This window comes from Acinonyx jubatus, chromosome C2 (genome assembly GCF_027475565.1).
Source record: "Acinonyx jubatus isolate Ajub_Pintada_27869175 chromosome C2, VMU_Ajub_asm_v1.0, whole genome shotgun sequence".
NCBI lineage: Eukaryota > Metazoa > Chordata > Mammalia > Carnivora > Felidae > Acinonyx > Acinonyx jubatus.
Genome location: NC_069384.1, coordinates 141,351,058 through 141,375,720, shown reverse-complemented (window position 1 = coordinate 141,375,720; position 24,663 = coordinate 141,351,058). Strand labels below are relative to the sequence as shown.

Genomic DNA, 24,663 nt, shown 5'->3' with positions numbered 1-24,663 from the left:
CCTAAATATTCTAATATATCAATGGAACAGTTTATTCAGTAGCTCTTTACCGTCTGATCTGAATGACGTTAATGTTCAGGCTTCTTAAAGCAGGTCCCACAGAAGTTTTTTCAAACCCTGAATTTCCTGCCTGAAACGTGAACTCTCCATTATCATTGGACATCCTGCATGTCTGACGATCGCCACCAGATGGTGATCTTATACGTTGATAAAGCCGGATGCTTGGTGAAAACTGAATTGGTTGCCCAAATTAAGCCATGTGAACTCAGCAGTGGTATTTAGCAATGGTGAAGGGTGTGGACTCGCTATGCTTCCCTCTGAAACATGTTTTAAAATGAGGCATGTTTTCATTTGTTTTGGAGGGTTTTTTCTTTTCTTGGCTCTTCGGTTCACATTTATCTATGGGAAACCAAAGTAAAATAATATCCCCATAACTTTATTATAATACTGATGCTAATTTATTGTGTTAAAGTTTTTGCTTTTGATCGGAGTTATTTTATGGCTGTTACCAAATTTCTGATAAATTTAAAGTAGTATTTCAAAGTAATTAGGTGAGTGTTTTTGTGATTCAGTACATTTTACTTACAATTCCCTAAATGAGGCATAGAAGCAACTAAAGTTATATGTAGAACAAATAAAACTGTATGTAGTTCAACTTCGGGGAAGGTGCGTGGCCTGGTGGAAAGAGCATAGGCTTTGAAGTCAGATGGCCCTGGATCGGAAAATGATCAGCTGTGTTACCTTGCAGATCTTGAGAGGATTGAAAATAAGGCTTGTAAGTGGCTCTCTGAAAAGTGCATTCTCCCTGGAGGCAAATGGATGTGATTTAAAATTTTAGCTTCTTCCAGTGTACCCGGTGGGACCTTGGGAAAATGACTTAAGTTTTTAGAGCCTAAGTTTCTTCTTTTATATATTTGGGATAGTAATACCTCCTTCAGAAATGTTTAGGGTAGTAAATGAAAGAATGCATGTAAGGCATATAGAAAGTTTTAATAAATAATATCTGCTACTTTTGTCCTCTGATACCATACAAGCTAGTAATGACCCCAGTGTAGGTCTATGTGTAGTAAGAAATACAACTAAATTCCTGTCCATTGCTGTTAAGGGAGATTGTTCTTCCCACGTCTCTCTTTTTTTTTAAGAGTTTAGGAAAATATGAGAATGTAGCAATTTAAGTTAAAGAATTTAAAACATGTTTTTCTTTTAATTAAGAAAAAATGTGGCTCCCCCCCCCCCCCCTTTTTCCTGGGCAGATAAAGAAACTTCACTGGGTCCTTTGCTTTATGTCAGCAGCATCCTTTACATCGTTAGCCATCACGCCTGTATTGTGTTCCTCTGTGGTCGTCCTTGCCCCATCTGTAGTTTCACTTGCCATGAGGGAGGTCTAGAAGCAGATGATCCTCCTTCTGACTGTTGTCACAAGGCCAGTGCAGCCTAACACACATCATAGTGCCTCTGTCATGCACCTCACTTCATCTCCTCATGGGGGCATTTTATTATCTCACATCATCCCAAGAAGAAGGGTGAGTACCGTGAGATACTTTGAGGGGGACAGACTGCATTCACATAACTTATTATAGTATGTAGTTCTGATTGTTCTATTTTATCATTGTTGTTAATGTCCTGTGTATGTAAGTTATACATAGCTATATGCACAGGAAGGACATATACAGGGTTTGGTACCATCCGTGGTTTCAGGCATCCCCTGGGGGTGTTGGAACGAATCCCCCGCTGGTCAGGGGACTGCTGTACTGGAAAAGTGACTTCACATTTGTAAAGGGAACTTAAATGCAGATTTCATGTTTTTAAAATCATTTTGATTCCTGTACAATTCTACACCACACTTAACATTTCTAGATTTTTTTTCCCCTTTGGCTGATTAAAATTCACAATTAGAATTCTGCTTTTGTATTATTTTTTTCCTGAATTTAAGATAAAAAAACCAGTTTATGTGATTATGTAATTTTCTGACCAGGATGCTGAGAAAATGCTAGTTTCTTCCCACTGTGCCTACAAATTTATTCTTTTTCTTTAAGTTTCTATTTAAATTCTAGTATAGTTAACATACAGTGCAGTATTAGTTTCAGGTGTACGATACAGTGATTCAGCACTTCCATACAAGACCCTGTGCTCACCACAAGTGCTCTCCTTAATCCCCATCCCCTATTTTACCCATTCTCCCACCCACCTCCCACCTGGTAACCCATCACAAATGAGCAAAGGAATAAAAAAGAGAGGCAAACCAAAAAACAGACTCTTAACTACAAATTCATTAAAAAAAAAAAAAATGAAAAAAATGGCGGGGCGCTTGGGTGGCTCAGTCGGTTAAGCGTCTGACTTCGGCTCAGGTCACGATCTCGTGGTCCGTGAGTTCGAGCCCCGCGTCGGGCTCTGTGCTGGCAGCTCAGAGCCTGGAGCCTGCTTCAGATTCTGTGTCTCCCTCTCTCTCTCTGACCCTCCGCCGTTCATGTTCTGTCTCTCTGTCTCAAAAATAAATAAACGTTAAAAAAAAAAAAAAATTGGGAATGTGTTGAGGAAAATCTTGAACCGTCTTCTGACCTTGTGAAATATGCTTTCATAATGTTACTTGCTTTCGTATCAAAGTTGTATTTATTAAAACATGAATTGGTCATAGTTTTGAAGAATTGACTAAACTGATAATTTTTCATTTTTAGTGACTTTTTAATGTTTATTTTTGGTATTAAATTTTATGCTATACACTTATACTATATACCGTATACTTAACGTCTTTAGAGAACCATGATCTTTGTTGAAACAGACCAATGTATTATCCCCTATACTTTGTCTATGTTCATAGAAACAGTTACTCACAAATATGTTTTACCCTTTGTAAAACATGAAAATGTGATCGTATTAAACATAATAATTCTGCAGTTTGCTTTTTTCTTAACATATTAATTGATATTTATTGAGTACAACCTCCTAGTTCTGTCTCATTCTTTATATTCTACTACCGTGTAATGGTAATTAACTATTTCTGTTTGTTTACTTTCAGGTTGTGTTTTGTTTTTGCTAGTTTGAACAGTAAGCATGCTTGACCTTATCTAAATATTCTGGTGCTTTTATTTCTGTGGGGTAGATACTCAGAAGTTATATTGCTGCACAAAGAATATTCTTAAAGATTAAAATAAAATGGATTCTCGCTAGCTTATTCTCCAAAAATACAAGTTGAGAAATTTATATTCCCACTGAGAATTATGAGAATGTCTGTGTCTCTTTACCTTCATCAGCTGTAGATGCTAATTACAATTTTTTTTTTTTTTTTGCAAATCTGATGAGTAAAATTTGCTTAACCTCTAGTGAGAGTGTCCATCTTATCATATGGTTATTGGTCATTTGTATTTTCTCTTAAGGGAATTACTTGGTTCATATTCTTTGTCCATTTTCGTATTCCTTTTACTTCTTTTTTACATCAAGAAGTTTCTGGTGTTAGAGATATTTAATGCCATGTCTGTCATGTCTACATATATTTCCTTGCGTTCTACCTTGTCTCTTGTGATGTTCTTTGCTTTAGAGAAATGTTTGATTTTTTTTTTTTTAATGTTTGTTTAGTTTTGAGAGAGAGAGGGAGATACAGAATCCGAAGCAGGCTCCAGGCTCTGAGCTGTCAGCACAGAGCCCGACGCAGGGCTTGAACTCATGGACCACGAGATCATGACCTGAGCTGAAGTCGAACACTTAACTGACTGAGCCACCCAGACACCCCTGATTTTTTTTTTTAATAGAGTGAAATAAATCTGTGTCAGTCTTTTTCTTTATGGCTTCTAGATTTCTCATCTTGCCTAAGAATATATCCTAACTCCAATAATATAAAATAACTGTTTTAAATTTTAGATATTACCCTTCTAATTATCTTAAAAAATTTTTTTTTCATGTTTATTTATTTTTGAGAGAGACAGAGACAGAATGTGAGTGGGTTAGGGGCAGAGAGAAAGAGGGAGACACAGAATCCAAAGCAGGCTCCAGGCTCTGAGCTGTCAGCACAGAGCCTGATTCAGGGCTTGAATTCATGAGCTGTGAGATCATGACCTGAGCTGAAGTCGGACACTCAACCGACTGAGCCACCCAGGCACCCCTACCCTTCTAATTATCTTTAATCCACCTAGAATTAATTTTTTACCTCTGGTTTGCTGTAGATAGCTGTATTTCAACAAAATGGAAAACCAAAGAAGTCTTTGCATTTAATAAATGCATTCCTTTCTGTTTCGTGACTCTCTTTTGTCTTACAAAATATTTAATATATGTATTATTTCTGTGCTGATACCATAGTCTTCATTATCATAGTTTTATAGTATACTGGAATGTTAGGCAAAGTGCTCCCCCTCCCCCAACTTTTTTCATGATTTTATTGGGAATCGATTATCTTAGAGATAGTGGCATCTTATGACTTGTATAAAGACTGAAGTCTTCAGTATTTTGCATTTTAAGGATTGCTCTTGGTATCTAGTCAATAATTTTATCATTTTTAGGCAGATTCTTTTTATTCTCATTATATTGAAGTCACATGGAAAGAGGTCTACTTTTGGGGCGCCTGGGTGGCGCAGTCGGTTAAGCGTCCGACTTCAGCCAGGTCACGATCTCGCGGTCTGTGAGTTCGAGCCCCGCGTCGGGCTCTGGGCTGATGGCTCAGAGCCTGGAGCCTGTTTCCGATTCTGTGTCTCCCTCTCTCTCTGCCCTTCCCCGTTCATGCTCTGTCTCTCTCTGTCCCAAAAATAAATAAACGTTGAAAAAAAAAAATTAAAAAAAAAAAAAAAAGAAAGAGATCTACTTTAATACTTGCGAGTTTCTTGAATGTCAGAGGTTTAGTGACATTTTCTAATGGTCCGATCATAAATCTTGATTCTGGAACTAGATAGTAATGTTTAAGTGATCCTTATACTCTAAATGTTTTTTAACATGGATTTCAAAATTTTAGAATTCACCAGAGGACACAGCTTAGAAGGCTTATTATAAATATTGCACAGAATGTAAATGTTAATCAGTCTTGATATAAAAATAAAAATCTAATTCAAAACAGAGATATTGAAGAGATTGTACATGAAAAAGGTGTGTGTGTGCGTGTGTGTGTATGTGTGTATGTCAGGGGAGTGGTGTGTGAAAAATCCTTGTTTTTCTTTTTGTAAAATTAGCAGATACTGCCTAAAACGAGATATTATTTAAAGTTATGATGGCGACTCTTGTTATGAGAGAACAGTTACAAGATGGAAACAGAAAGTACCTCTGTCTGGTGAGTGGCTGTGGTATGCGAGGAATACTTCTTTGGGGAGTCTTGTGTTAAGACTTGATTTCTTCCACCACATACAGGTTAATTTAATAATTTACTTCAAAATGTAGTTGCTGTGTACTCATACCGAAAAATCTTTAGGATGTATTTTTAAATTGTTATGTACATAACAGTGACTTGTAACGTGGCTACCTTTTTTTGTAGGCATGTATATACTTCTGTTTGCATTACAGAAATGGAGACAAGGTTGAAAATGGAGCAGAGAGAACAAGGGAATAAAGGAGACTGTTTTGATTTACATAAGTGTATGGCTAAATGAAAGAAGCCTGATACAGAATAACAAATACAGTGGAATCTCACTTATTGCAGACTTACAGAAGTGGAGAGTAGAATGGATGATTGCCAGGACGAAATGAGGGGGGTGATGGTCAAAGGGTACAAAGTTTCAGTTACACAAGATGATTAAGTTCTAGATATGTGTTATACACTACACAGTAACAGCATACAGCTAACAATACTGTATTATATACTTACATTTTTTTAACAGACTAAGACAAGTGTTCTTACCACACATAAACACATAATAATAATAATAACAATAATAATAATAATAATAGTAGTAGTAGTAGTGGTAGTAGTAATAAATTGGGGAGGTGACAGGCAAGTCTTTGGCCTTGGTGGTGGTGGTGGTTTTATGGGTGTGTGTTTATTTCCAAACTCATCAAGTTGTATGTATTTCATATGTACAGATTTCTACATGTCGACCATATCTCAGTAGATCACCTTAAAAAATAAGGATTGCTATTACATAAAACTGAAAAATCTTTAAAGAAATAGCCAGGTTAAAATTCCTGAGCTTATATATTGAGTTAATAGCTTTTTATCGAGAGTAGTGGAGTAAAACTTTACCTTTCTATTTAATCTGTAAACTTGATTTTTAACATTTAATTTGAATATTGGCTTTAGTAGTGCCCAGGATACCATCACAACAGGGAGCATGTTGGAGAAATGAATCTTTTGTATTTTGATGAAGAGTTAATTTTGTTTTGCAATTTTGGAAATTAAACATCTATGTATGTGATTCCTTCTTGTCTCCCTGCGAGCTCTTAACCTTCCTTTTCTCTTCCCCTGCCCATCCTCCTCCCCCTTCTTCTACCTAAATCCCTGTGCTCAGGGTTTTATAATCCAGTTGGGGGAGACCTATGCCTGACCAGGGTTTTAAGCTCTTAAATACTAGTGGGGAGGGCCAAGATTTTCTATAGGAGGTAAATTTCAAGAGGCAGTTGTAGGAATTGGTATTGAACCTGATTGTTTGCAGATGCTTTTTATTCTGGGTGTGATGTATTGAGAATTTTTGAAATCAGTTTTTCTGGTTTCTATTTGCTTTTTTAAAATTTATGTTTATTTGCCAAGTATAAATCACAGAAAGGTTGAATATTTTTAAAATATGATAGGGGCGCCTGGGTGGCTCAGTCGGTTGAGCGTCCGACTTCAGCTCGGGTCATGATCTCACAGTCTGTGAGTTCGAGCCCCGCATCGGGCTCTGTGCTGACAGCTCAGAGCCCGGGGCCTGTTTCAGATTCTGTGTCTCCCTCTCTCTCTAACCCTCCCCCATTCATGCTCTGTCTCTCTCTGTCTTAAAAATAAATAAACATTAAAAAAAAATTTAAAAAAGAATGATAAATTATATGCTTTAGTGTAACTTGATGCCATTGGGGCTTCTAATTCTTAATTTGGGATAGGTCTTCAGTGAATTTAAGATTACATTTTGGGAAATAGATATTTCTATAGAAAATGCCATTTATTTGCTTTGTTAAAGTAAAGACTTTGATGGTACCGGGGAGCAAATGTGTCTATCCAAAAAGAATGTGTTTAATTTAATTGAGATTATATGTTATATGAATTTCGTAGACATTTTTTCATTCATGTTCAGTTAGAATTTTGTTTTAATCATTTCTGGTTGGAAATTTTTTTCCTTACATTTCTTTTTTTTTTTTTTAATGTTTTTATTTATTTTTGAGACAGAGAGAGAGCATGAGTGGGGAAGGGGCAGAGAGAGAGGGAGACACAGAATCTGAAACAGGCTCCAGGCTCTGAGCTGTCAGCACAGAGCCTGACGCGGGGCCCGAACTCACAGAGTGTGAGATCATGACCTGAGCTGAAGTCGGACACTTAACCAACTGAGCCACCCAGGCGCCCCTTCCTTACATTTCTTTATGCATAGTTGGAGTAGAGGAAAAGCATGGGCCAAGAAAGACTAGTTTTGAATCCTAAACCTATTGCTTACCAGATCTGTGACTTTGCAGAAGTAATTTAACATCTCTGAGCTTTAGTTAGAGTTGGGAGGATTTAATGAAATATCTGAAGGTTAAATGTGCTATAGAAAAATAGGATATATGCAATCGTGTTTAGCATAGTTTTGGCACATAATAGGTGCTCAATAAGTATTTTTATTATTTTCTAGAAACCCAGAATAACAGAATGATACTTTTTAGTCTTCGTTCTTTAAAATGTTTGTTGGGGGCGCCTGGGTGACTCAACTGGGTAAGTGTCCGACTTCAGCTCAGGTCATGATCTCACAGTTCGTGAGTTCGAGTCCTAGGGCTGTTGCTGTCAGTACAGAGCCTGCTTCAGGTCCTCTGTTTCCCTCTCTCTGTCCCTCCCTGGTTTCTGTTCTCTTTCTCTCTCTCAAAAATAAAAAAATATTAAAAAAAAAACTTTTTACAGTTCTTAAAAAAATAAATAAAATGTTACACAAACATCATCATAAACTAAAAAGAATATAATCCACTCACAACACTTTATTTACTTATTCATTATTTACTTATCTATTTTTAAGTCAACGCTGTGCTCTGTGTGGGGCTTCAACTCATGACCCCAAGACCAAGAGTCACATGCTGCACAGACCGAGCCAGCCAGGTGCCCCCTCACCCACAGTTTTTAATTCTATATTTTAAACATAAAGCCTTTTGCAGTGCTTTAGCAGTGCTGTCCATGGACCCCTGCCAGTCCCTGAGATCAGGGGATCTGTAAGGTCAAAACTATTTTTATAGTAGTGCTAAGACATTATTTGCTTTTTCCACTGTTTTGGAATTTGTATTGATGGTGCAGACACAATGATGAGTGAAATGATGGGTCTCTTAGCCCAACACAAGGCAGAGGTACCAAACCGCACTGGGAGGCATTCTCTGTTTAAAAAGGGAAATGAATTTTTCACTTAAGGATGTCCTGATGAAGCACTATTTTAGTAAATCTGAACCTTTGAGTGCACACTGCTTTAATATTCTGAATGAGAAAATAGGAAGTATGCATGAAAACACTTTCTGCTACATACTGAAGTACCAGTAATTGTCTGGAGTAAAAAACACTGGTGTGATTGCTTGAAATGTGAGTTCAAACTAGCTGCCTTTTTACTTGAAAGAAAAACTGCAGACTAAACTGTGGTTTATTCAGACTTCACATTTGGCAGATATTTCTTTAAAAAGCTATGAAATGAGTGAACCTGCCACTTCAGGAAAAACAGCTGGTAATATTTGTTACCAGTGATAATAAATCTAGCTTTCATGATAAAAAAGGAAATTTGGAAAACGTGTCTGCCAGCCTGACCTTGTCAGTTTCTTAGTAGTTGAATGTCTCTGATAAGATTACTGATATTAACAAGTGTAATTTTTTAAAAATTGCATAATGAAATGTGAACTTTGGAAAGTTTCTAGTACCCAGTGAAAACATATTTTGCAAATGGGTGAGCCATTCAAAGTGCGTGATAGACCAGTGGATTTCAGTATACAATGTGTAACAACATTCATTTGTTTTATTTGTTTTAATATATTTCTTTATTTTTAAGAGAGACAGAGTGTGAGAGGGGGAGGTGCAGAGAGAGAGGGAGACACAGAATCTGAAACAGGCTCCAGGCTCTGAGCTGTCAGCACAGAGCCCGCTGTGGGGCTCGAACTCAAAAACTGTGAGATCATGACCTGAGCCGAAGTTGGTCGCTTAACTGATTGAGCCACCCAGGTGCCCATCATTTGAAATTGTTTTAGATTCCACCTTGCAAACTGACATTTAAGCAATGACTATTTTTGGGATGCCTGGCTGGCTCAGTAGAGCCATGTGACTCAATTTCAGGGTCCTGATCTCTACCTTGGGTGTAAAGCTTACTTCTAAATAAACAAACAAACAAATAAATAAGGAAAAAAAGACTAGTTCTTAAGTTTGGTGATAGGTATCAAAGAGGAACATCCACCTTACTTGAAAAGAATATTAAAACACTCTTCCCCTTTCCAACAGTATTATGTGAACCGGGAATTTTTTTTTTTTTTTAGTTGTGTATTTTGAGAGAGAGCTCGCGTGCATGCACACACATACACGTGCGTGCACACACAGACACACACACACATACGAGCGAGTAGGGGAGGAGCAGAGAGGAGAGAGAGAATCCCAGGCTGACCCCGTGCTGTCCATGCAGAGCGTGACACGAGGATCGATCTCATGAGCTGCGAGATCGTGCTTGAGCAGAAATGAAGAGTTGGACGCTTAATCGACTGAGCCACCCAGGCTCCCCAACCCGGGATTTTTTATATAATTCAATCAAATAAATCGTATCCTCGATTAGAGAAGTGGATGTGAAAATCTAGTTGTCTTCTAATAAGTCAGATATTAGAGATGACCAAAAATGTAAAAGCCTTTTTTCTCACTAAATATTTTATTTTTGGAAATGATTATGTTTCAATAATGTTATTTACGTTAACATGCAATGATTTTATTGTTTTAAGTTGAATTTAAATATTTTAAAGCTTTCTCAGTTTTACTTCCACTATGATAAATACAGGTGTTAAACTTGTGTAAACAAAGGCCCTTTGAGGTCTTCTGTCATTTTTAGAGTGTAAGATTTTGAGTCTGAAAGTTGGAGCAGTGCTTCTCATTTCCTTTTTTCTCACTTAGCTGTTATCCATATGAATACTTCATTTTGGTTAGAATAATTATAAACCATAATATGATTTCCTCGTCTTGCTATTAATATAGTTACACCAAGTTGGCATAAATGTGGTAATGATAAGACGAGACTTTTTTTTCGATGAAAACATCTTTGGGTCTTAACTGAAATTAAGTGAAAGGGCTAGATTTAACCAGCAGTGTTGTTGGCAGTTTTTCCTTCCCTCCCTCCAGTCATCCCCATATAGCTTTAGAGTATGTTGTCTTTCGAACTAACCTTGCAGAAAGGTTTCCGTTGAAAACTGATGGCTTTGTTTCTCTTTTGGTGTTTTCAGTTACAACTAAATGTGTGTATTATGCTTGGAGTCTCTTCTGTGACCCTGTATAAGTTATTAGCTTGGAAGATTAGGTAACGTAGAAGACTGTGATTGGCTGTACCATGAGAGCAACTTAGAAGAGTTCATCTGTGCAAAGCACAGTGACCTAAATCAGATATGTACTCACTGTCCCTGGAATCTTCAAGGGACTTAACAGCATTACGTTGTCAAAGACAAGGCATTTATACGTTACCATGGAAAGATTTCGCCTGGAGAAGAAGTTACCTGTATGTATCTAGTTGTGATCTTGTGTTTTATTTACAAACAGATTTGGCTTTTTCAGTTTAATAGTGAAGCTTGAAGAAATGTCAGGCTTATTAGCACTGGCTTAGAATAGTATCATCCTCTGTGTCCTTGGCTGTGGAAGTCATCTGCTGAAAAGAGTAACTCCTTGTGAAAAGTTAGCAATGATTGTAGCATCTTTATTATTCTATAAAATTTGGTTTTTGATCAGTTAATATTACTTGAATAAGGCTTTTGAAAATTCTTTTTGGCCAGGCTGTTGGGAAAGAGGTTAATTTGTGGTAGGCATCTTCTGATGCTGTTTTAATAACAGATTTTGTAAATCTCAAGTGTCAAAAAAGGATGTGACTAGATTTATGAATATATTGTTAATCTTTGCCTTTCTTTTTTCCTCAATATTATGCCTTTGACATGTTAAAGTTTGACTTTTGATCATTTGGCCAAGAAAATACACATCACAGATTTTGCTTTTGCAGGTAGGAAAATGACTTAGGCGAAGAATTAGTGAAATGTATTATGTAGTTATAAAATCTGTTTCAAATAAAACCTCATTTGTTTGATTATGCTGCGAATTCCTGCTTGTGAATTGAATTTAGGTTTTATCATGTGTCGATGATGGGCTTTTTTGTTTTTAAACCAATTTACTAAATTTCAAAATATTGAGTACCTTTGTATGTTTGAGCTTTAATTGTGTTCGTAAGGAGTTTTTGAGTGAATCCAGTAGAAATTTTTAGCCGAGTGTCTTGTCCTTTGAAACATACTCGACATTCAGGTATTTATTAGAGAGCTTAACTAAGAGTCCTGCTCAATGTTAGGATATAGTGGTGAGGAAAACAGGCACGATTTCCTGCATCTTGGAACTTATTTTTCTACTGGAAGATAGTAGAAAGAAGTTAAATGAGTAGTTGCATAAACATGTAAAGAAAGCCAAAGTAGTAGTTACACAAATATGTGATTATAAGTTTTGAGAAATGGTGTAAAGAAAAAGTACTGTGTGTCCTCAACATATGTTTTAGTGACCTTGGTCTGTTGTCTAGTGGATAAAGAACCCATCTAATTGGGACTAGAGACCTGGTGTTTAATTTTAGTTCTTTGACCAGCTCAGTGTGATCTTAAGTCACTTAAGCTTTGTGCGTGTGTGTGTGCGCGTGCATGTGTGTGTGTGTAAAATGTACATATAAAATCAGAAAATTGAACCAAAAAAGTAAAACCTGTCGATACTTATGAGGTCTCATTTATTCATTAGGAACGGAAAAGACAATTCATTTACCTCTGGATTTCTCATCACTGGGAGCCATGCAGCTATAAAGTAATTGTTGAGCTGGACATTTGACTGTATTCGCTTTTCATTCTCTGATATATCCCTGGTACCTGGCATAATGCTTGGCACACAGTATACACTCACTAAATATTTGTTGAATGAATGGATGAGTTCCTTAATTGCTGGTCTTTAAATGAATGAGATTTCTTTCATCATCTGTTGGATTTATGGGGATCCAGGGGTATTATCCAGGGGAAGAAGAGGCAAACAGACCATATTGCTGAGGGATTTCCTGCCTGTCTCCTGTTGGGAGACACTAGAAAAATGCAATGGAACTCTAAAAATACCTAGGTAATGAGAACCCCATGCTGACTGAAGATGGGGAATCATGATAGGAAACCTACTGGGCCTTCTTTTGCTGAAAAACATCTATTGGATCTTTGTGTGTGCATGGTTTCTTCCCTTTGGTGCAGAATGCCTGTGCCTTTCTATGCATTTATACCACCAATGAAGTCTACATCGTTTCTTTAAAAACCTGTTTTGGAAATGGATTTTGTTACTATGCTTATTTCTGTCAATAACTATATACATATTTGATAACCCTAAAATAAGCGATTTCTGTATGTTTTTTGGTGTGATGTACTGAATTAGAACTTGGAATGAATGCATCTCCTCGTAGAAATAAAGTAACACATATTTGTGATTTATAATTTCAAGTAGAACCCTGATGAGGCTTTCCATTTGCCCATTACTCTTGTGCCTTGTAATGAAGCGTGTGACAGTAGAGTGTCTCCAGTGATCCTCTTTACTGTTGGAGGCCATTAATTGCCAGTTTTTATTGCCCCATACCTCTTTCAGTTTTCTTACTCTTACATTCTTCCATTTCTTTTTTTTTTTTTTAATTTTTTTTTTTTAACGTTTATTTATTTTTGAGACAGAGAGAGACAGAGCATGAACAGGGGAGGGACAGAGAGAGAGGGAGATACAGAATCGGAAGCAGGCTCCAGGCTCTGAGCTGTCAGCACAGAGCCTGATGCGGGGCTTGAACTCACAGACCGCGAGATCATGACCTGAGCCGAAGTCGGACACTTAACCGCCTGAGCCACCCAGGCGCCCCTACATTCTTCCATTTCTCCACTTTTTTCTTTTGAAATTTTTCTTTTAAAACTCATTGTCTTTAGTTTTAACGGTGGTATTTGAAATAAATTTCTGAAGGCTTTTTGTTACAGTGTTTGAATCTGCCCAGTTCCTCCTGTGTCTGGGGACAAAGCATTTTTCTCAAGGCTTCAAAATTTTCTTTCTTTTTTTTTTTTTCCTGTGGTGATTGCATGATTGCCTGAGTTTAAAATTTTTAGTTACAGGCGCCTGGGTGGCTCAGTCAGTTAAGTGTGTTAAGTGTCTGACTCTTGATTTTGGCTGAGGTCATGATCTCGGGGTTCGTGAGGTTGATGCCTGCTTTGGGCTCTGTTCTGACCACGCAGAGCCTACTTGGGATTCTCTGTCTCCCTCTCTCTGCCCCTCCCCTGCTTGCATGTGCACGCTCTCTCTCTCTCTCTCTCTCAAATTAATAAACATTAAAAAAATAAAAATAATATTTGCAGTTTTAAATTTGCAATAATTTCCCATATACCTTTTATTTCTTTTCTGCTTTTTTTTTTTTTTTTTTAGAGTAATGAATGAATTAAAAAATACTAAATGAGTTCTTTAGAAACTATGAATATCATTCTTTGGCTTTTTATTTTATGAAATGGTGGTCATTGAATATTGATCTCTCTTTAATTGGATTAGGAAAGATTATTTGCCTTACTCTTAAGCTTTTTGGCCATAAATTTAAAATTTTCTAATTAAGTTCACCTCTTGGTGGTAGTTGGGGATATGGTTGGGAATTGGAATTATTTGGAGGAAATTTGTATTTTGGGGGACAACATTGTTATTTATATATACTTTGGTAAATTACCTTGCACATTTTGGGCGTAATCTTCTAACATACAGATCAACTTTTAGAACTCTACTAATAGATTTGGGGTTCTGTGTATTACAGTGAAAGTGTATAATAATTTTACAGTATTGTGAATTGGAATGTACTTTTCATTTTCTGAAGGATCAAAACCATGGAAATGAAGCTGGCAGTGGTCCCAGGCAGGCCTACTAAAATGATTAAGGGCACGAAGCAGTCTTTAGTGAAGAGCAGTTTAAATATGTAGGACTTCAGTCTGAATCATAACCCAAGGACGTGGTATTCAAACTTCGGTGTGCATCAGAATCACATAAGGAGGTCATTATACATAGACACACTCGTTCTTCATCTCAGCCTCCTGAATCAGCATGTCTAATGTAGAGCAACGGCAGGTGAATTTTAACAAGTTCTTTAGGTATGTCTGAATTTACAATACGTTAAAAAAAATCTCTTAAAAAATTTTGTTTCATGTTTATTTGTTTTTGAGGGAGGGAGAGAGAGTAAGTGGGAGAGGCCAGAGAGAGAGGGAAACATGGAATCTGAAGCAGGCTCCAGGCTCCAAGCTGTCAGCACAGAGCCCGACGTGGGGCTTGAACTCACAAACTATGAGATCATGACCTGAGCCGAAGTCGGACGCTTAACCCACTGAGCCACCCAGGTGCCGCCGCGCCCCCCCCCCCCCCCCCCCGCCCTCGCCCCCCGCTGCAATCCCTTAAAGTAATAGTTTTATATTGTTATGAAAGTTAGTTGCAGCATCTTGGCGTTTTCTCCTAGATACTTATGTAGGCATTTCCTGTGAATAATTCTATATGACCATAATACTGTTCAGGATACATTTTAAGCCTTCACTTCACTTTTAATTAGGAAACTAATAGATATTTGTTTGTAACTCATAAGGCTTATCTAATCTAGGGAAGCATTTTTTGTAGAAACACAGAATAGTTTCCTCATTTAGTTCAGTAAAAATGGGAGCCTTTTGGGTGGGTTATGCCCTGTGCTTGGCATTTTCATGTAGTATCTCCTCCCACCGTGCACCAAGATAGATAGGTAAATGACTTTCAGAACATGGCGTACTTAAGCCTCTGTATTCACACAGTTAAAATAAATCAAAGCAATGTAAACAATAATGAATTCAGAAGTCTGTCTCTACTGCCATGGGTAATAAGTTTTTCTTTTTCTTGTATGTCCTTCCCAGTGTTTCGTTATGCAAAATCAGATGTTCCTATTCTGGGGGTTTTCTTACACAGAAAGTGGCAGACCATATATATTGTTCTCTACCTTGGTGTATTTCATTTTATAATAGATCTTAGATATTTTTTCATGCCCGTACATAGACTGTCCTCGTTTTTTTTTTCTTCCCCCCCAGTAGCTTGGTATTCCATTGGTGTGTAGCCATACCTCTATTAAGGGACTCTTGGGTTGTGTCCAGTCTTTTCCCGTTATAAGCTGCAATAAATAAATAACCTTGTGCATGTGTCCTTTCATACATAGAGAATTTAAATTTTCATTATGATCTTTTATGGCTAATTCTTAAAGCTGTTGTCTTCTTTATCATGGAACACTGGTACTTTATCATGGTACTCTGAATAGTTACCTTATTTTATAAATAGAAATGGGATAGAAATTTGACATTAAGGCAAAATAATTTTTTTAAGATTAGAGTGAGTCAGTCTTACATTGACATACTTTGGGTGCTTTTTTAATTCTTCCGTGTATTTGAATTTTCTTAATGCCTTAGCATTATTTCTTTTTAGGAAGACTTCATAGGCATCGGCCTATGTCACTTATCTGATGTTAAGAACATTTTGATGTCAGGGGTTGCTCTTTGCTGTTACTGGTTTTAGTTTTCCACTATATTCTTGGAGTTAAAAAATGAGGAAGAGTTTTTTTCTAGATGCTAATGTAAAAATAAGTGATATTTTAACAGATAGAAATTTGAATTCATTCTCTTTTTAAATGACTAAAATTAAACATGTTTGTAACAAAAAAAATCTACACACTACATGTGTGTGTAATTGCTTTCCTAATCATTAGTGTGAGACAGTGTTAGCAGTTTCAAAGTTAGCCTTCCGAAGATTTATTACGTACGTGCATTTTTTTGTATATATGTTAACGCAAATGTAGTTTATACGGTATATTAACATACTTTATATTATATATTTATTTGAAGCATTATCCTAAAATGATAGGATTTAAAATGCAGTCTATTTAATTCAGAAATGTATTACCCCCTTGAAGCATTGATGGCTTTGTTCTTAGCGATTTTCAGTATTTAGCCTTATGCAGCCTGAATACTTTGTTGTATTACTCGTAATATGTCAAGATGACCAATTTGTGTGGCTTCCTTAATGTAAATGCATTTATAGCAGGTTGCCTTTTTGATTCATGTTGCACAGCTGTCGAAAAGCTACGAGAAATTTTTAAGAGAAGGGAGAAATGCAGACGAACCCTCCCCCCAACCCTGTCTTTACAGAACTAGTATTGTAAATTTTTAGACTTTAAAAGTTTGAACTTTAGTTTGTTCTGCCAGTTACACATGAAAACATTCTTGTTGAAAGCCCAGTCACAATAAAATGATCTTCTTACTTGGCTTTAAGTGAAGTGACTTAGTTAAGGCTTCACAGACACTATGGAATGGGAGCAAAGCTGGGTGGGTCATGAGGGGATATGCTGATGGCACCCTTTTTTCAACATGCCACTTTTTGGACATATTGGGAGGATTTTTGTATGATAGATGTTTAGGTGTCCAACTTAAGCTATTTTTGAGTGTTAGCTGATTGTGTTGGTAATACATCTAAACATGTAAGTGTATCTGTGTAGAAAGAAAAGAGGTTTTTTTTGGTTAGGGGTAAGAGAAAAATGTTTTGCTTCCTAGCTTTCTATCTTGGCAATTGTTCCTGCTAATGAAAGTTTGGAATGGGAGCAGTTAATCCCTTTAAGAATACACAGTATGCTACCTCTTGGATAATTGTCCTTTAGGAGACTGCTTGTGTTTTGTACCTGGGCATGAAATCACTGGAGGAGAGCTACAAATTTCAGAGTGTGACATGTTTAATGGGTGGTAATTACTAACTACTCTTTCTTGTACTGTGTGTGTGTGTGTGTGTGTGTGTGTGTGTGTGTGTGTGTATTCCTATACTTTCTACTCTAGCCTTTCCTCATTACTAAGGGTGTATGATTGTTGTGAGGCAGTTTGAAGAACCGTAAATCGTGTTTGTTTTTGGTCTTCTTTGTTAGTCCATTATATGAAAATATCTTGGAGTCTACACAGCCTGCTTCCCACTCCTTTAGATATGGAACCTTAGTAAGTCATTTAGCTTCTCTGAGTTTTCTGTATTAAATTGAACACCGGTCGTTCAAAGTCCTATACAACAACCTCTTGATAGCCAAATCTATCTGATTATATATTTGGATATCTAACCTTCAGAAAGTAAGTTTGGATATCAAGATCTGCATTGCCTTAATGTACTGTTTCTGGGTTTTGGGGAAGTTTTGGGAAGCATATAATTGAGGGTTTGGGTAGCAGGGGATTTGTTTAAAAACTTAATCAAATTGTTTCAGTTTCTGAATTTTCAGATAAGAGAACTTAGACACAGTTTAGATAATAAGGAACAGTTGTGTATGAATCTAGTGTATACATTGAAAAAAGGTATACGCAAAAGTGTGATATTGTAGATCAGAAGTAGGAGGAGAATTCAGAAGATCATTTTAACCAACCTCCTATTTGATTCTTTCTTAAACTAGTCTTTCAGTTTATGCTTGGGCATTGACAGTGGTTAGAAGCTAACTGTGTTACGGTTCTTTCTGGTTTATTCTGAGTGTTAGAGGAGATCCTGGACTATAAGATCACCCATAAAAATGGGAATGGCTGAAAATGTGTCTTGCAAAACTTGAAAAGTACTATAATTGGATGGATAAAGAAGTATTCTAGAAGAGTAATATTCAGTGGACCATTAATAATGTTGTAATTAATGTTGCTATTATTATTATTATTATTATTATTATTATTATTATTTAATTCTCTTCTATAACTCCAGTGGTCTCTGTTGCCTGCAAAAGTACCAATCAAGCATAAGGACCTTCAAAGAGAATGAATTAGATTCATTTTCTTTCTTGAAAGCTCTTTACTCCTGCTTTTGGAAGGTTTGTAATACTTCGATTCCATCTGAGTCAGAACAGTGTCCATTTCCTGTTGCTCATCCTTTTGCCTGCTTTGAACAACTGGATCCAGGGTATCCCACCTGTGTCTTCATCAAGCCCCCAGCCCCTTCCAGGTCATTTCTGGGTCTTTAGCCTCTTCCCTGACCATCCTTTTCCTTGCGTTCATCTTTTGCTTTGATTCTTTGGCAAAAGCATCATAGGCTGGGCCCTCTCCGGTGTGATTGGTTTGCTGAACGACGTTTCGTATCCTGGGTTCCTCAGTGGGCTGCATACGCAGCACAGACTCTGTGGGCTGCCCCGTGTTCCTCTCGAAGTTCAGCCGGGCTTGTTCAATATCGGCCAGCTCTTCCTCAGATCCTTGGCATATCTTTGCAAACTCTTGAAAGTCTTCCTTCAGCGTGTCTCCCCGGTCCCAGGCTTGGTTGGACATAGCACAGTCCTTGGCCACTGTTGCCTCACTGTACACTGTTCTCTAGTATTAAAATGGAATAGACTTTGCTGAGGAACTGCAAGTGGTGATGTCCTCCTTGCCCGCCCAGTCTGGGTGCCCCTGTGGTAGTTGTGTTAGACAAAGTGCAAGGCCTCCGAGCGTTGGGAAACGTTGGCCAGGCCGAATATTTCCTTGCACAGCTGCAGTTGACGCATGCCGGGCCAGGGTCCAGGGAGGGCTACAGCTCAAATTGAAGACTTTTTGAGGGAAGGGCATTTGCTCATCTGTCTCTATCTGTGGCACAGAATCTCGAGCGTAATAACATTTCTTTCAAAGTTAAGTTAGAAGCTTCAGAAGGGAAGTTAAAGCTAAAATTTTATTCTCTTAAAAACAGTCTCTGCAATATTTTACAATATAGATGTTTCTTTTTGTTGAACTGAGGAAGGGAACAAATATGAAGGTAGACTTAGACAACTCAAAGTTAGGATCTCCTTAAAGGTTAAATTTTGTCACGGCTTTTTCTTTGCAGAGAAATGAAAAGTTCTTCTAACTTTGATTGGCTCTTGATTAATTTGCAGTGGAAGTGGTGCTACATATTTAATCTATAGACTCATTTTTGATCATTTTATGTGGAACCATAATACAACCCAGTATAGCTGCATTCAGTGTTCACTTTTAACTAGAGGACCCAAGAGCAAAGAACAATAAAGAAAACATTCCATATTGATATCTAAGGGTCACCCCTCAGCCCCAGTTTTCTCTCATTTCTGATCTGGATGGTCTTTCTGTTGAAGTGAATATACGTACCAGTTACTTAGTAAACTGCCATAGAAGGACCAATGAAAAATTGTCACCTCAATTCTTACCAAGAAATTTTGAAATAATCTGTGGATTGGGGGGGAGAAAAGCCTAGAAGAATAATTTAAAAAGAATGCAGTTAGCTATAATAAGAATTGAATTATTTGCGAGGTTCTTTGCGAGGAAGGTAATCTGTTACCTGTTTTTTAACTATTTCAAATAATGCCCCTATTAGTAGAAGGTCCTTGGTGTATATTGATGTCATGAGTAAATGAGAATAATTTATTTTAGGGTCCTGATGAAGAAGCCGTTGTGGATCTTGGCAAAACCAGCTCAACTGTGAACACCAAGTTTGAAAAAGAAGAACTAGAAAGTAAGTTTGTTTAAAATACCCTATGTATAGCAGGATAAATTACTAACGAAAGTTTGTTACTGTTCTTTAAACTTTACCTGCTATTTGTGGAACTTTTCGTTTTTGTGAGGTAGAGCATACCATTTGGGAGAATGTTTTAACGCTTTTCTAAATATAGTTTAAGGGATAATACAGCAAACACCCATGTAACCATACTCATATCTGTTAATAGAACATTTCCTTGATTATCTTTGTTGAAAGTATTGACATAACGTAGATTTCAGAATCCATGGTTTTCAGACTTCATTGGTGGTTACCATTACTTGCCTTGAGAAATTAAAATACCACAGTTGCAAAATCAGTTGATTCTTTTTTTTTTTTTTTCATTTCTAGCAAGCTACGTAATATGTGTTTTTAGCAAACTAGAGTGCCAGACTAATAAGCTACAGTTATCACTAGTTGTCATCTAGACGTTCATATTCTAGGTCTGTTACATCAGCCTTTTGAAGTGCTGTAATAACCTCAGCATAGAATTATGGAGCAAATGAATTATTTGCTAGTCTGTCTTCCAGGAACAAGTCTTGGCAAATGGTTTCTTTTTTTTTTTTCCTTTTGAAATAATTTTGGATTTACAGAAGAGTTGCAAAGATAGTACAGAGTGTTCTGTATACCCTTCACCCAGCTTTTTTAAATTTTAGCATGACCATCGTAAGTTAATGAAAATGAAGAAAGATATTGGTATATTTCTGTTAACTAGAGTACAAATTTTATTCGGATTTCACCAGTTTTTGTACCGATGTGCATTTTCTGTTCCAGGATCCAGTTGAACAGTTCAGGATCTGGTAGTACATGTAGTTGTCCCATCTCCTCGGTCTTCTCTAGGACGGTTTCTTGGTCTCTCCTTGTTTTTCATGACCTCAGCATATTTGAAGGGTAGTGATTAGAGAATGTCTCTAAGTTTGGGTTTGTCTAATGTTACATGAACAGACTGAGATGATAGATATTTGGGGAACAAACCACAGAAGTGACGTGCTCTTTTCAAGGTATCATGTCAGAGGACACATGTCAATGTGACCTACTGGTGACGTTAACCTTGAATACTTGGTTAGGGTGGTGTTTGTGGCAAATGTTTTGATAGATTTATTTTGGGGTCTTTTTGGGAACTACATTTTTAAGTTACAGCTTTTTGTGAAAGCTGGTACCATATGGGGGCCTTAATCTGTTGCTCTTAAAAAGGACATGGAAAGAGGCAAATAAGTCTTCTCCATATTATGAGATGAAAGAAAGCCCTGTTTATTAAAATTGACTTTATTTTTTATTTTTTAATGTTTATTAATTTTTGAAAGAGAGAGAGAGACAGAGCATGAGCAGGGGAGGGGCAGAGAAGGAAACACAGAATTTGAAGCAGGCTCCAGGCTCTGAGCTGTTAGCATAGAGCCCTACATGGGGCTCAAACCCATGAGTTGTGAGATCATGACCTAAGCCGAAGTCGGACACTCAATCAAGTGAGCCACCCAGACGCCCCTAAAATTGACTTTGAAAGTCTAGGCTTACTAGGGCTTCTAGAAGGAACCTCTGCTATCTATAAGTTTAGGTTTAGATTTTGTGAATTCCAGGGACTAGGGCAGTTGAAATGTTTAGCAATAATTTTATCAATTAAAATGTGTGGTGAATCCATCGTTTAGCATTTAATGTCACCCCTCAAATATGTGTGACCCAGAACGTGAAGAGCAGACTTAGCTATATGTTTGTTCTTTTGCTTCCCTTGTTTACCCCAGAGCCTTTAGCTTTACGCACCTTGTACGTATCTAAATTTCAGTATCAAGTTTGAGGGAGAGATTAAGTTTATCTCAGAGTTTGTCTGAATAGGTCTTTGACAGAATAAAGTTAAAGGTTAAAGAAAAAGGAAAGAAAAAGTTATAACAGGACACCAAGGGTGATAATAAGAGCCAAATAAACGATAAGGCTTGATCTCCCAATCTTTGGATTCTGGCATATTCCCGTTTATGTATTCTTTCTAAATTGGAAACTCCTATAATTTATTTTTACTTTGGTGTACTGGGGCTATGTGCCAGAACCCATTAATACTAATTTGAGTGCAACTTTGTAATTCCCAGGGCACAGTGATGAGAATGTGACTCTTTAATTGACATTTTTCCGTAGTGTTCAAAAGAAAATAGTTTCACTAAAATTAGATAGTAATCATGAGTTTTGTTATAATTTTTTTTTTTACTTACTGAAGTACAATTTATTTAACGTAAATTTTATCATCTTACAGTGTATAAATTAGTGGTGCCTGGGTGGTTCAGGTGGTTAAGTGTTCAACTCTTTTTTTTTTTTTATGTTTATTTATTTTTGAAGGAGAGAGAGACAGAGTGTATGTGGGGTGGGGGTGGGGGCAGAGAGAGAGAGAGAGGGAGACACAGAATCTGAAGCAGGCTCCAGGCTCTGAGCTGTCAGCACAGAGCCCAGCTCGGGGCTTGAACCCACAAACCACAAGATCATGACCCGAGCCAAAGTCGGACGCTCAACTGACTGAACCACCCATGCGCCCCTGCATCCAGCTCATGATTTCAGCTTAGGTCATGATCTCATGGTCGGGGTCTGGGCTGAACGTGGAGCCTTCTTGGGATTCTCTCTCTCCATCTCTCTCTGTACCCTTCCCCTGCTTGTGCTTACTCCCTCTCTCTCTCTCTCTTTCAAAATAAATACATAAACATTAAAAAAATAAAGTGTGTAATTAATTTTTTAGAGTATGTTCACTGTATTGCGTAGCCATCATCACACTAATTCCAGAACATTTTCATCATTGCTTCCCCCCCCACCCCAGTGCTATATAAATGATTTTTAATTTTGGGATTCTCTGGTAACATTAAAAAAAATTGGTAGTTAATTTCTACATTTTTTTTTTTTTTTTTTTTTAAATCTAGGGCCTACCATATATTAGGCAGAGTGCTAGGTCCTGGAAGATGTTTAAGCAGATAATTTTAATTCATTGTGTTTCTATAGGTCTAGTTCTCTTTTACTTTGAATGTGATTATTTAGTTTACTGATAGTAATATATTGGTAACTGAAACAAATCAAGAGTGTCACCTTTTTCAGACTTAGCTGGGTATGTGTGTTTTGGGCAATTCACATTTTTTGCTGCTCTGGATATTTGTACATGACTGCAGAATTGCTAGGAGTATTGATTTTGGGGTCACAAATAAATTTTAGCAAGTTGGCAAACTGGAAAATAAAGAATTCACAAATAATGAGGATTGGCTGTACATTCAAATCTCATGTAAAGATGAAGATCTTGAGTTTCTTGAAGTATTTATTTTCTGGCCATTTTAATGAAATTTGTTAGGAAAAGAGTGTCCTTGACTATTCATATTTTAGCGTGTTAATTTTTAAATGTACATAATGGCAAATAGCAGCTGTGTGTCAGAAGGCTTTTGCATAGTTGCAAGTTAGTTAAATTTGTAGCCCACCACCCCTTTCACTTCACACAGCTTAGATAGGAACTTTACTTAAACTATTTAAGAAATCAAGTTCATGCCTCAGTATTTGATATAGTGCTGCTAGCTGTCCTAGTTCCCTGATTAAGTTTTATTTAGTGGGCAAAAGCAGAGACTGCCTTTTATAACTGTTTTGTTGGTTACAGTATAAACTCAGAATAATGCAGCATCAGCAGTGGCCTTTTATATTCCAGAAGCATATGATAACCTTATTGCATTGCCCCCCTCTCCCATCTGACAATTCATGCCCTTTAATTGGAATATTTGGACCATTTACATTTAATGTAGCTTTCAGGAATTTGGACCTTACTGATTTGGGATTTTCAAAACTTTAATAAATATTTATAAATGTCCATTTGTAAATATTGATTATAAAGTATTATCATTAAGACATATCTCTTAAGAATCTCTATCACCTAGGGTTGACGTTAAATGTAGATGGAATAAATTTATGTCTGCATACTATGATTTCTTTCTCAAAATACGTTTTTAGCCTTGCAAACTAATGCTTACACAAGAAACCTGTTTATCTAGTATGTTTATCAGTCAGTGGTATTAACCCATGATGTAACATTCTGTTTAGTGCTCTGTAAAATAAAAGAACAGGAAATAACACTGTTAATTACATGAACTTACATATAATTCTTTTTTATCAAAGCAAAATTTGGTATACTATTGTGTATATTACCTTTGTCCCTTTTGGAAAACCAGTAATGTTTCTGAACTTTTGGCTAGGTCATCGAGCTGTTTATATTGGTGTTCACGTCCCGTTTAGTAAAGAGAGTCGTCGGCGTCACAGGCACCGGGGACACAAACATCACCACCGGAGGAGAAAAGATAAAGAATCAGATAAAGAAGATGGACGGGAGTCTCCTTCCTATGGTAAGAGAAGACAGTAGTTCTCTGTTAACACTTTAAAATTCTCTCTTGGAAAGCTTTGTCAAAAAAGTGGGATATTTTCTTTCTTAAATTTTATGTCTGCTGTAATTTAGACATACATATTTTATAAGTCTTGAAGAATACTAATTGAAGGAATATTTTTTCTACAAGAAAGATACTTAGTAGGCTAACTAGTTCTTGGATTTCACGTAAGACTGGGAATAGGGTGTGTTCCCATCAGTCAGAGTGGAAAGACCTTGACATACAGGGCATTGTGTAGAGTTCTCAGAAGGGTATTGCCATAAGAGCAGGTCTTAATTAGTTTTGCACAAAAATCTGCAGTAGATCTCCAAAAATTTTTAAAGCAGGTCTTGAAAGAATTAAATTAAATTAAAGGTCTTTGCCAGAACAAAGTATAATACTACTAAAAGAAATACTGTAAAATCTAGCACTTAAACATGTAAAGTTCACACTATCTGATATCTACAAATTACTTGAAATATGAAAAATAGGAAGATATGAGCCATA

General features: G+C 36.9%; 1 protein-coding gene across 14 annotated transcripts in view; it reads left to right on the top strand.

The window, feature by feature from the left end:
- The window catches only part of SLC4A7 (solute carrier family 4 member 7), a 105,767-nt gene that overhangs the window by 21,914 nt on the left and 59,190 nt on the right, over positions 1-24,663 (top strand). For 8 of the 14 annotated variants that reach the window (XM_027040893.2, XM_053221549.1, XM_053221548.1 and 5 more), the window contains exons 2-3: positions 19,696-19,777; positions 23,992-24,138. In XM_027040893.2, the coding sequence (XP_026896694.1) occupies positions 19,696-19,777; positions 23,992-24,138 (229 nt within the window). Of the gene's footprint in view, positions 1-6,982; positions 10,782-19,695; positions 19,778-23,991; positions 24,139-24,663 lie in introns of those variants that run through there. The other 6 variants (XM_027040885.2, XM_053221547.1, XM_053221550.1 and 3 more) reach the window with 5 other exon arrangements.